General features: G+C 41.9%; 1 protein-coding gene across 1 annotated transcript in view; it reads left to right on the plus strand.

Annotated features, from left to right (window-relative positions):
* Positions 1 to 663: 663 nt before the first annotated feature.
* TMEM244 (transmembrane protein 244) overlaps positions 664 to 12236 on the plus strand; it is a 142128-nt gene continuing 130555 nt past the window's right edge. Inside the window, exons 1-2 of the mRNA XM_077292830.1 lie at positions 664 to 770; positions 3517 to 3602. Of these exons, the coding sequence (XP_077148945.1) occupies positions 738 to 770; positions 3517 to 3602 (119 nt within the window). The 5' untranslated portion in view covers positions 664 to 737. The remainder of the gene's footprint in view (positions 771 to 3516; positions 3603 to 12236) is intronic.

A 12236-nucleotide genomic window follows, 5' to 3' on the forward strand; every position in this document is an offset into this window, starting at 1 on the left:
GCAGACACTGCTATGTTTTTGAACAGCCCAATGTTAATTTTTTGTTATTTTTCTGTAAAGTAGTTGAAAATTATATACATTTCTCTTCATGTTTTGAATTAGAAAACAGTGTGCAATGTTCCCAATGTATGGGAATAAAAACTAACATAAAGAATTTGTGATTAACTCTTGTTTTTGAACGCACTGCTATTATTTTGAGCACTACTGTATGCCTAATCTAAATTACAATTTTATTGTAAAAACAGCCCGATGGTACTTTAGTTTGGTAAATGTTATCTCCCTTTCCATCAGTACCCCAGTGTAACAGGTGGCTTTAGATCCAAGGAATGCACTTAGGTTAGACTCAATGCAGAAACCAGCCAACAGAAAATGATGATAATATTGGATGCTTTTGGTGTCAGATTTAAATAATGTAGCCCTTGCTAGTCATAGTTATGTTTATGCTCAATATTGGGATGCAGTATAATAATGATTATCTGAAATATATTCTGAAATCTAAGTAATCATTTATTCTCATTCTACTCTTTGCAGATAATATTTCTCCACACGGAGGTAACTTGTAAAACTCACAGGCCATTCCTTTACAGATTATCCTTCCAGATGGTCTAAGTCTTTGCAGACTTCAATCCTACTAAGCTGCCAAGATACATATTATTCGGTGTTACATCAACTAACATGTTGTTCACGACTTTCTGTACCGGCTTCCAAAGCTATCCTTTACAATGTAGTATGTCCTGATGGCACTCAAGATCAAATTATCGGAGACAAAGGTAAAATAAATGCAAGGTACATGTAACAACAATATGCAGAATTATGTACATTAATATAGAATACACAGCTACTAGCACTGAGAATTTGCACTGTGATTAAGACGTTGACTCTGCATAGAGCATGTAAACTGTATGCTGATGAATATTTATGATGACTGCTGATTTTATTATTGTTTTTAGAGCACTCAAATGCTATAATTTAGGTTATATAATTGTTAGAAACTTACGTTTTCTCTACAGTTTCTGTATTTTGTGGAACTGTGGTTCATGTTATGTTTTTTTCAACTACATTTATCTAAATGTTCTTTGCAAAAGTTCTAGACCCTCTTTATGTTTTTTATTTCATGATGAAAGCATCCACACTGTGCTATTCTTTTTTTTTTTTTTTTTTTTTTGCTCATGTTCATTTTTATTAACATTTTATGGTTAACAAAGCATAGATGTTCAACTTTTGCACTTATTTATGGTGCAATTTCCAGTTACAATCTAACCCTTTAGAAAAAGTTCATTTTTAAGTTTTGGCTTTCATATTCCTTTTCTTTTATGCTACATTTGTTTCTCAGCTATAATTCTTAAATGTTTACTTACTGATTGTCACCTCTAATATTAAGATAAGATTATCTAGTTTCCGAAATGCACTAGGAAAGGCCTCAGATCTCTGGTACAGTGTGCCTGATCAAGATGTATTTTCTCCAATACTACTGAGTAATGACTCCTAACAGTCCAGACAGCAGAGAGGATTACTCTAGAACATTAAAACTGCATTTCTGCCATAGGAAATAGGAAAAAAGCGCTATATAATGTACACATGAAATATTTACAGTATCTGCAAAAATTGCTGTGAAAAAAGGAAGGTACTTCGTGCACAGATTGGCCAATGTATGTGAGCCCAATTGCCATGTCAAAGCGTCCTTCATAATTGGGTCCCTGTCCTGATATGTCTTCTCTCCTGGGCAAAAAAACCCACAGAATAATATCTTGTCTCGTCATTAAGCCGAGATCTGAATCTAAGCCATCAGCATCATTTTCCTGAAGTCTGCCTCCAGAACAATTTGCACAAGTGCTAGGACAGCGTGACATTTACATGAGGAAAAAGATAGACACTAGAGGCAGCGAAGGGACCATGGCAGAGTCAAAGACCCTACCCACAGTCCCACTCCACAGTCCCACCCTAATGCACAAAGAGTTTAGGAATCCAAATCTTTTTAAATACAGTACAGTCCTAAAATGAAAAAATAGCAATTGCATAGTTTATATCCTGCTTGTCTATAACTGAGGATCTCATAGCAAAAGTTCTATGACAGAGTATGTTTTTTAACCCCTTCCTGACATCGGACGGGATAGTACGTCCGACGTCAGGTCCCCTGCTTTGATGCAGGGCTCCGGCGGTGAGCCCGCATCAAAGCCGGGACATGTCAGCTGTTTTGAACAGCTGACATGTGCCCGCAATAGGCGCGGGCAGAATCGCGATCTGCCCGCACCTATTAACTAGTTAAATGCCGCTGTCAAACGCAGACAGCGGCATTCAACTACCGCATCCGGCCGGGCGGCCGGATATGACGTCATCGCCGACCCCCGTCACATGATCGGGGGTCGGCGATGCTTCTGAATGGTAACCATAGAGGTCCTTGAGACCTCTATGGTTACAGATTGCCGGCAGCTGCGAGCGCCACCCTGTGGTCGGCGCTCACAGCACACCTGCAATTCTGCTGTATAGCAGCGATCTTATGATCGCTGCTACATAGCAGAGCCGATCGAGTTGTGCCTGCTTCTAGCCTCCCATGGAGGCTATTGAAGCATGGCAAAAGTGAAAAAAAAAGTAAAAAAAAATGTGAAAAAAATAAAAAAAACATAAAAGTTTAAATCACCCCCCTTTCGCCCCAATCAAAATAAATCAATAAAAAAAAAATCAAACATACACATATTTGGTATCGCCGCATTCAGAATCGCCCGATCTATTAAAAAAAAAAGCATTAACCTAATCGCTAAACGGCGTAACGAGAAAAAAAATCTAAACGCAAGAATTATGTTTTTTTGGTCGCCGCGACATTGCATTAAAATGCAATAACGGGCGATCAAAAGGACGTATCTGCACCGAAATGGTATCATTAAAAACGCCAGCTCGGCACGCAAAAAATAAGTCCTCACCTGACCCCAGATCACGAAAAATGGAGACGCTACGGGTATCGGAAAATGGCGCAATTTTTTTTTTTTTTTTTTTAGCAAAGTTTGGAATTTTTTTTCACCACTTAGGTAAAAAATAACCTAGTCATGTTAGGTGTCTATGAACTCGTAATGACCTGGAGAATCATAATGGCAGGTCAGTTTTAGCATTTAGTGAACCTAGGAAAATAGTCAAGCAAAAAACAAGTGTGGGATTGCACTTTTTTTGCAATTTCACCGCACTTGGAATTTTTTTCCTGTTTTCTAGTACACGACATGATAAAACCAATGATGTCATTCAAAAGTACAACTCGTCCCGCAAAAAATAAGCCCTCACATGGCCAAATTGACGGAAAGATAAAAAAGTTATGGGAGGGGAGTGAAAAACGAAAACGGAAAAACGGAAAATCCCACGGTCATGAAGGGGTTAATCATATCAACCAATCAGAAAGTTAGATTAAATAATTTTTTTTACTAAGCTGTACAATTGAAATATGGACTCTGATTAGTTAATATATGATAAAATGCAAATGATGTCCAATATTCTGCATGTGTTTTTAATACAAATAATTTACTTTCTCAGGTTGTCTTACAGAATTTGTTTATTTGCACTCTAGTATTTTATACAGTGCTATACTTAGCCCACATCATTTGCTTCATAATATTAAGGTAAGCACCATAACTAAAATAATAATTATGTTTACTACACTGAGAACGTTTCTTCAATTTGGGTCCCAACAAAACAATGCTGCTTGTTAATAAAGTCTCACAAGAAAAAGTAATTTGAGAGAGGGCTTCTCCAATTAGCATCCCCCTTATTAGGCCGGAGACACACTGGTGCGAGATACGGCCGAGTCTCGCTGGTTAAAAGCAAGCTGTGGCACCTGCACTCCGGAGCGGAGCGTGCAGCTGCATAGCAATACATGGAGCCGCACGCTCCGCTCCGGAGTGCAGGTGCCACAGCTTGCTTTTAACCAGCGAGACTCGGCCGTATCTCCCACCAGTGTGTCTCCGGCCTTAGCCAGATCATAGCTCTTGAGGGAAGCAAGCTTTTTCACCAAATTTTTTGGCAAAAAAGCTTTGAGAATTCGAATTTATTTGCTTAAAAGTGAGGTCAAATTCTTAAAGAGCAGGGGCATTTACTACACCACAAATCATACTCCAGCAGGAGCTGGAGTAGGGTTTGTGGCGAGGTAAACATAGTGGAGCTTGCCACTATGCAACTCACTGATGTATTAAGAGGTATGACTTTTTCAAATCAAAGTTATAGATGCCGATTCATCAAAGATTTTATGCCAGAAAGCTATGTAAAAACTTTGAAAAATCGCAAAAGTTTTGCACAACAAGCAGTTGTGCAAAATTTTCTTGGAACTTTATAGCATTTTTAGGCCAGTTTGAATCAGCTCCACCAATGGACAGAGGCAGGGTGGGATGGGAGCATGGCCAGGCACACACTGGTAGAAAACCTACTATTGGCTTTCCCACCTGACAGCTGGGGTCAGTGGAACAACAAAACAGAGGATGAAGTCGCCAAGGCACCTAGTACACCCCCAGCTTGGAAGGCAGGCTTAGGATGGATAAAATATGGCAAAACATTATGAGCATGCCAAAACGTCCAGCACCACCATCTGATACTGTCCGTATTAGCAGGAGTAGTGTTGAGCATTCCGATACCGCAAGTATCGGGTATCGGCCGATATTTGCTGTATCGGAATTCCGATACCGAGATCCGATACTTTTGTGGTATCGGGTATCGGGTATCGGTATCGAAACAACATTAATGTGTAAAATAAAGAATTAAAATAAAAAATATTGCTATACTCACCTCTCCGACGCAGCCTGGACCTCACCGAGGCAACCGGCAGCGTTGTTTGCTTAAAATGCGCGCTTTTCCTTCCTTCCGTGACGTCACGGCTTCTGATTGGTCGCGTGCCGCCCATGTGGCCGCGACGCGACCAATCACAGCAAGCCGTGACATAATTTTCAGGTCCTTCTAGGCATTCAGTATTTTAAAATTACGTTCCAGCTTTGTGATTGGTCGCGTCGCGGTCACATGGGCGACGCGACCAATCACAAGCCGTGACGTCACGGGAGGCTGGACACGCGCGCATTTTAAAATGCGCGCGTCTCCTGCCTCCCGTGACGTCACGGCTTGTGATTGGTCGCGTCGCCATGTTGGCCAACATGGCGACGCGACCAATCACAAAGCCGGAACGTAATTTTAAAATACTGAATGCCTAGAAGGACCTGAAAATTATGTCACGGCTTGCTGTGATTGGTCGCGTCGCGGCCACATGGCCGGCACGCGACCAATCAGAAGCCGTGACGTCACGGAAGGAAGGAAAAGCACGCATTTTAAGCAAACAACGCTGCCGGTTCCCTCGGAGAGGTGAGTATAGCAATATTTTTTATTTTAATTCTTTATTTTACACATTAATATGGTTCCCAGGGCCTGAAGGAGAGTTTCCTCTCCTTCAGACCCTGGGAACCATCAGGGATACCGTCCGATACTTGAGTCCCATTGACTTGTATTGGTATCGGGTATCGGTATCGGATTGGATCCGATACTTTGCCGGTATCGGCCGATACTTTCCGATACCGATACTTTCAAATATCGGACGGTATCGCTCAACACTAAGCAGGAGGCAATGTTACAAAGCTACCTGTTCATGTGTCTCCGCATACTAACAGTTGGGTCTGTCCCATTTAACTTCTGGGTTTCCAAATTGGACACATGGCCTGAACTTGCCCTTTATGCTTTGTAGGTGCTGGCCTGCCCCTGAACTGTCAGAACAAGTGTTTAGCATGGCGGGGGGAGGCGTCATCAAAGACAGGCGCATCCGCCTGTCCTCATCTATTGTGGCTAACCCAACATTCCTTAAAGTGAACCAGTCTTGGATCCCACACAACTTGTCCATACCTTTTGGATGACTAGCGAACTGTAACAGTTGCACCCCAATTCTATTTGCCATTTGTTGCATTTGGGGGCCTCCTCCTCAAATGAAAAATGCAAAAAACTGTGTTGGCTTTTTCCTCCTCCAACTCTTCCACCTATACCGCCACATCTACCTCTTCCTCCACTTTGACCTGTCCCTCCTAGTTCAATATTCTTATTTTAGATTTCTACTCGGCTTAGCTTAGGGTCAGGACGCAGCTGTAGTGAAGGACAGAATTATGTTTTGTGTGTGCAGTTTTACAAAAACACTCTCTATGTGTACTCTGCACCCATCTCTGTGCATACCCAAAACTTTTAGAATCTTCACTTGAGCTGGTGGGAGTCATGTGTGTGTCAAAATTTTGTTCTACTCTTAGGCAACCATGTCTGACATAGTACTGTGGCAAATGGAGCTGTGTGTATTCTTGAACCCATTTCTGTGGGAGTAGTTTACCAAAAGCTGCTGTGTGTACTCTGCAACCATACCTGTAGAGATACTGTGGGCCACTGTCTGGGTGTGAAATTTGTTATCAGCATCTGTGGGGAAAATTTGAAAACATGCTATGTGTGTGCAATTTTTAACTGAACTGCTGGTAGCAATGCTTGCTTCGGACTGCCAGCTTGGTCCAAGTTCATATTACAAGCTTTTCATCAGTGGCATTTGGAACATACACTACTGGAGCAGACATTTTGGAGCTGTGGGGCTATTCTAACTCATGCTCTTTGGGTGAAAATTTTAAGCTTCTTCTGAGGGGGTTAGTCTGCCTCATGGTCTATGGGTGAAATTTGTAAGCTGCTTCTTAGGGGATACTCTGCCCCATGGTGTGTGGGTGAAATGTGTAAGATGCTTCTTAGGGGGTACTCTGCCCCATGATCTGTGGGTGAAAGGTGAAAGCTGCTAATTTAGGTGTAACGTGCCCCATAGTTACATAGTTACATAGTTATTAAGGTTGAAGGAAGACTTTAAGTCCATCTAGTTCAACCCATAGCCTAGCATGCCCTAACATGTTGATCCAGAGGAAGGCAAAAAAAACCCATGTGGTAAGAGTAAGCTCCACCTTGGGGAAAAAAATTCCTTCCCGACTCGACATACGGCAATCAGACTAGTTCCCTGGATCAACGCCCTATCAAGGAATCTAGTGTATATACCCTGTAACATTATACTTTTCAAGAAAGGCATACAGTCCCCTCTTAAATTTAAGCAATGAATCACTCATTACAACATCATACGGCAGAGAGTTCCACAGTCTCACTGCTCTTACAGGAAAGAATCCGCATCTGTTATTATGCTTAAACCTTCTTTCCTCCAGACGTAGAGGATGCCCCCTTGTCCCTGTCACCGGTCTATGATTAAAAAGATCATCAGAAAGGTCTTTGTACTGTCCCCTCATATATTTATACATTAACATAAGATCACCCCTTAGCCTTCGTTTTTCCAAACTAAATAGCCCCAAGTGTAATAACCTATCTTGGTATTGCAGACCCCCCAGTCCTCTAATAACCTTGGTCGCTCTTCTCTGCATCCGCTCCAGTTCAGCTATGTCTTTCTTATACACCGGAGACCAGAACTGTGCACAGTATTCTAAGTGTGGTCGAACTAGTGACTTGTATAGAGGTAAAATTATGTTCTCCTCATGAGCATCTATGCCTCTTTTAATGCATCCCATTATTTTATTTGCCTTTGTAGCAGCTGCCTGACACTGGCCACTGAATAAGAGTTTGTCATCCATCCTTACACCCAGGTCTTTTTCATTGACGGTTTTGCCCAGAGTTTTAGAATTAAGCACATAGTTATACATCTTATTACTTCTACCCAAGTGCATGACCTTACATTTATCCCCATTAAAGCTCATTTGCCATTTATCAGCCCAAGCTTCTAGTTTACATAAATCATCCTGTAATATAAAATTGTCCTCCCCTGTATTGATTACCCTGCAGAGTTTAGTGTCATCTGCAAATATTGAAAGTCTGCTCTGACTGCTACCTACAAGGTCATTAATAAATATGTTAAAAAGAAGAGGGCCCAATACTGACCCCTGTGGTACCCCACTGCTAACCGCGACCCAGTCCGAGTGTGCTCCATTAATAACCACCCTTTGTTTCCTATCCCTGAGCCAGCTCTCAATCCACTTACACATATTTTCCCCTATCCCCATTATTCTCATTTTATGTAACAACCTTTTGTGTGGCACCGTATCAAAAGCTTTTGAAAAGTCCATATACACTACATCCACTGGGCTCCCTTGGTCCAGTCCGGAACTTACCTCTTTATAGAAGCTGATCAAATTAGTCTGACATGAACGGTCCCTAGTAGTGTTGAGCGATACCGTCCGATACTTGAAAGTATCGGTATCGGAAAGTATCGGCCGATACCGGCAAAGTATCGGATCTAATCCGATACCGATACCCGATACCAATGCAAGTCAATGGGACACCAAGTATCGGACGGTATCCTGTATGGTTCCCAGGGTCTGAAGGAGAGGAAACTCTCTTTCAGGCCCTGGGATCCATATCAATGTGTAAAAGAAAGAATTAAAATAAAAAATAGGGATATACTCACCCTCTGACGCGCCCTGGACTTTACCGCCGTAACCGGGAGCCGTTGTACCTAAGAATGCGCGCTTGAAGGGCCTTAGATGACGTCACGGCGCTCTGATTGGTCCGTAGCGGTCGCGTGACCGCTACGCGACCAATCACAAAGCCGTGACGTCACCTAAGGTCTTTCAAGCGCTTGAAATACCTTAGAAGACGTCCGCAGCTTCTGATTGGTCGTGTAGATGTCGCGTGACCGCTACGCAACCAATCACAAAGCCGTGACGTCACCTAAGGTCTTTCAAGCGCTTGAAAGACCTTAGGTGACGTCACGGCTTTGTGATTGGTCGCGTAGCGGTCACGCGACAGCTACGGACCAATCAGAGCGCCGTGACGTCATCTAAGGCCCTTCAAGCGCGCATTCTTAGGTACAACGGCTCCCGGTTACGACGGTAAAGTCCAGGGGCCGCCGGAGAGGTGAGTATATCCCAATTTTTTATTTTAATTCTTTCTTTTACACATTGATATTAATCCCGATACCGATTCCCGTTACCACAAAAGTATCGGATCTCGGTATCGGAATTCTGATACCGCAAGTATCGGCCGATACCTGATACTTGCGGTATCGGAATGCTCAACACTAGTCCCTAGTAAACCCGTGCTGATACTGGGTCATGAGGTTATTCCTCTTCAGATACTCCAGTATAGCATCCCTTAGAAAGCCCTCCAGGATTTTACCCACAGTAGAGGTTAAGCTTACTGGCCTATAATTACATTTTGTCCCCTTTTTGAATATTGGCACCACATTTGCTATACGCCAGTCCTGTGGTACAGACCCTGTTATTATGGAGTCTTTAAAGAATAAAAATAATGGTCTATCAAAGACTGTACTTAATTACTGCAGTACTCGAGGGTGTATCCGGGCCCGGAGATTTGTCAATTTTAGTGATTTTTAGACGCTGCCGTACCTCCTGCTGGGTTAAGCAGGTGACATTTAATTGGGAATTTTTATCACTAGTCATTTTGTCTGCCATGGGATTTTCTTTTGTAAATACTGATTAAAAAAAGTCATTTAGCATATTGGCTTTTTCCTCATCCTCATCCACCATTTCACCCAGACTTTTTTTAAGGGGGCCAACACTATCATTTTTTAATTTCTTACTATTTATGTAGTTAAAGAATATTTTGGGATTATTTTTACTCTCTCTGGCAATGAGTCTCTCTGTCTCAATCTCTGCTGCCTTGATTTGCTTTTTACAGAATTTATTAAATTTTTTGTATTTATTTAATGCCTCCTCACTACCTACTTCCTTTAATTCTCTAAATGCTTTATTTTTGTCACTTATTGCGCCCCTTACAGCTCTATTTAGCCATATTGGTTTCCTCCTATTTCTAGTATGTTTATTCCCATACGGTATATACTGTGCGCAGGTCCTATCCAGGATGCTAATAAACATCTCCCATTTTCTTTGTGTATTTTTATGTCTCAGGATATCGTCTCAGTTAATTGCACCAAGATCCTCTCTCATCCGTTGGAAATTTGCCCTCCTGAAGTTTAGTGTCCTTGTCACCCCTCTACTACACATCTTATTAAAGGATACACGAAAACTTATTGTTTTGTGATCACTATTCCCCAAGTGACCCCCAACTCTTATATTTGATATGCGGTCTAGCCTGTTGGTTAATATTAGGTCTAGCAGTGCCCCCCTTCTTGTTGGGTCTTGAACCAGTTGTGAAAGGTAATTGTCTCTCATAGTTGTCAAAAACCAATTACCTTTGCTGGAACTGCAGGTTTCTGTTCACCAATCTATTTCAGGGTAGTTGAAGTCCCCCATAATAATGACTTCTCCTTGAGTCGCAGCTTCATCTATTTGCTTTACGAGGATATTCTCCATTGCTTCCATTATTTTTGGAGATTTATAACAAACCCCTATCAGTAATTTATAATTTTTCCCCCTCCCCTTATCTCCACCCACAGGGACTCTACATTTTCATTAAATTCACCTATATTATCACGCAGGATGAGTTTTAAGGACGATTTTACATATAGACACACCCCACCCCCTCGCTTATCTGTACGGTCATTTCTGAACAGGCTATAGCCCTGCAAGTTAACAGCCCAGTCATGGCTCTCATCCAGCCATGTTTCAGATATCCCCAATATGTCATAATTATGCTCCAACAACATTAGTTCTAATTCGTCCATTTTGTTGGCGAGGCTTCTGGCATTAGTATACATGCACTTGATGTTCCTCTCTGTACCTCTATTCTTTCTTAAATTATTAACTGTTCTAACCCCACCTCCCATGCCACCGTCACCCCCAACTTCTTTATTTGTGCCCAGGTCTCTATCTGCACTATCTTCCCCTCCTATAAATTGAATACCCTCCCCCCAATCCCTAGTTTAAACATTCCTCCAACCTTCTAGCACAGCTGCACCTTCCCCATTGAGGTGCAGCCCATCCCTAGCGTAGAGCCAGTAGCCAACTGAGAAGTCGGCCCAGTTCTGCAGGAACCCAAACCCCTCCTTCCTACACCAATTCTTGAGCCACTTATTAACCTCCCTAATCTCCCGTTGCCTCTCTGGCATGGCACGTGGTACAGGCAGTATTTCGGAAAATACCACGTTGGAGGTCCTTGCTTTCAGCTTGCAGCCTAATTCCCTGAAATCATCTTTAAGGACCTTCCACCTACCTCTAACTTTGTCATTTGTGCCAATGTGCACCATGACTGCTGGGTTCTCACCAGCCCCTCCCAGTAATCTGTCCACCCGATAAGCGATGTGTCGGACTCGAGCGCCAGGTAGGCAGCACACCGTTCGACGATCCCTGTCTTTGTGACAGATTGCCCTATCTGTTCCCCTAATAATTGAGTCCCCCACTACCAGTACCTGCAATCTTGCCTTACGCAGGCGTGTACTATGGAGGACAGAGAATGAACTTCAGTCCAATATTGCAGCCAGCATGCAGCCAGTGGGTAAGGAAAGGGTGAATCAAACACCCGAAAACCCCGCCCCTATGGCTGAAAATTGTTCCCTCCAAATTCAGGTGACAGAGTCCCTTTAAAGCCAAAACATTAAACCAAATTCAGGCCCTAAGAACACCTCTTTATACCAGCCTGCCTGGTAATCCTATTAGCAACATTAATTTTATAGAAATGGCCTTTTGCACACTAAGCCTTTTCTCCAAATACCACACACACAGTAGGTTATGAAATGTAATTAGTAAATGTGGTCTGAGCTCACAGTTAATAAATTATTCATTCATGTGTGACATTATGCTGATAATCTTTGATTAATTAAGATAATGGGTTTGATTCATTAAATGTTTTTCCGTCTGAAAATTGCAGATCATGACCTAAACTATTTATGACCTCCACAATCTCACCCATCATAATTATCAAACTATATAATGTACCCATATACAGTACATATCTTAAAAATAAGTACAACATTCTGCGTCTAATGTCTGTTCATCTGTGTCTAAAGTCTATTAATATAAAAATATTTGAGCAGACCTGGATATAAATATAGAATACAAATGATAAGAACTTTTTTATGGATGATTGAGTGACATATTTTACATCTGGTTCCACCAAATTTGCAACTCAGTGGAGCATATTTGCTAATTCACAGTAAATATGCCTGAACACAATTGCATTAAAAAGGATAATGCTACGGATAAGCAGCATATTAATCAAATCTTTATATTAACATCTGCCTTTTTGGTGGTGGCTTTGCTTGGTATTACAGCTTAGTCCCACTCATTTACATAAACAGGCAACGCCATAGCCAAAATCTATAGAACTGTGTGTTTTAAACATACGGCTTGTGTGCA

The sequence above is a fragment of the Ranitomeya variabilis genome, chromosome 2 (genome assembly GCF_051348905.1).
Source record: "Ranitomeya variabilis isolate aRanVar5 chromosome 2, aRanVar5.hap1, whole genome shotgun sequence".
In the NCBI taxonomy this organism is placed as follows: Eukaryota; Metazoa; Chordata; class Amphibia; order Anura; family Dendrobatidae; genus Ranitomeya; species Ranitomeya variabilis.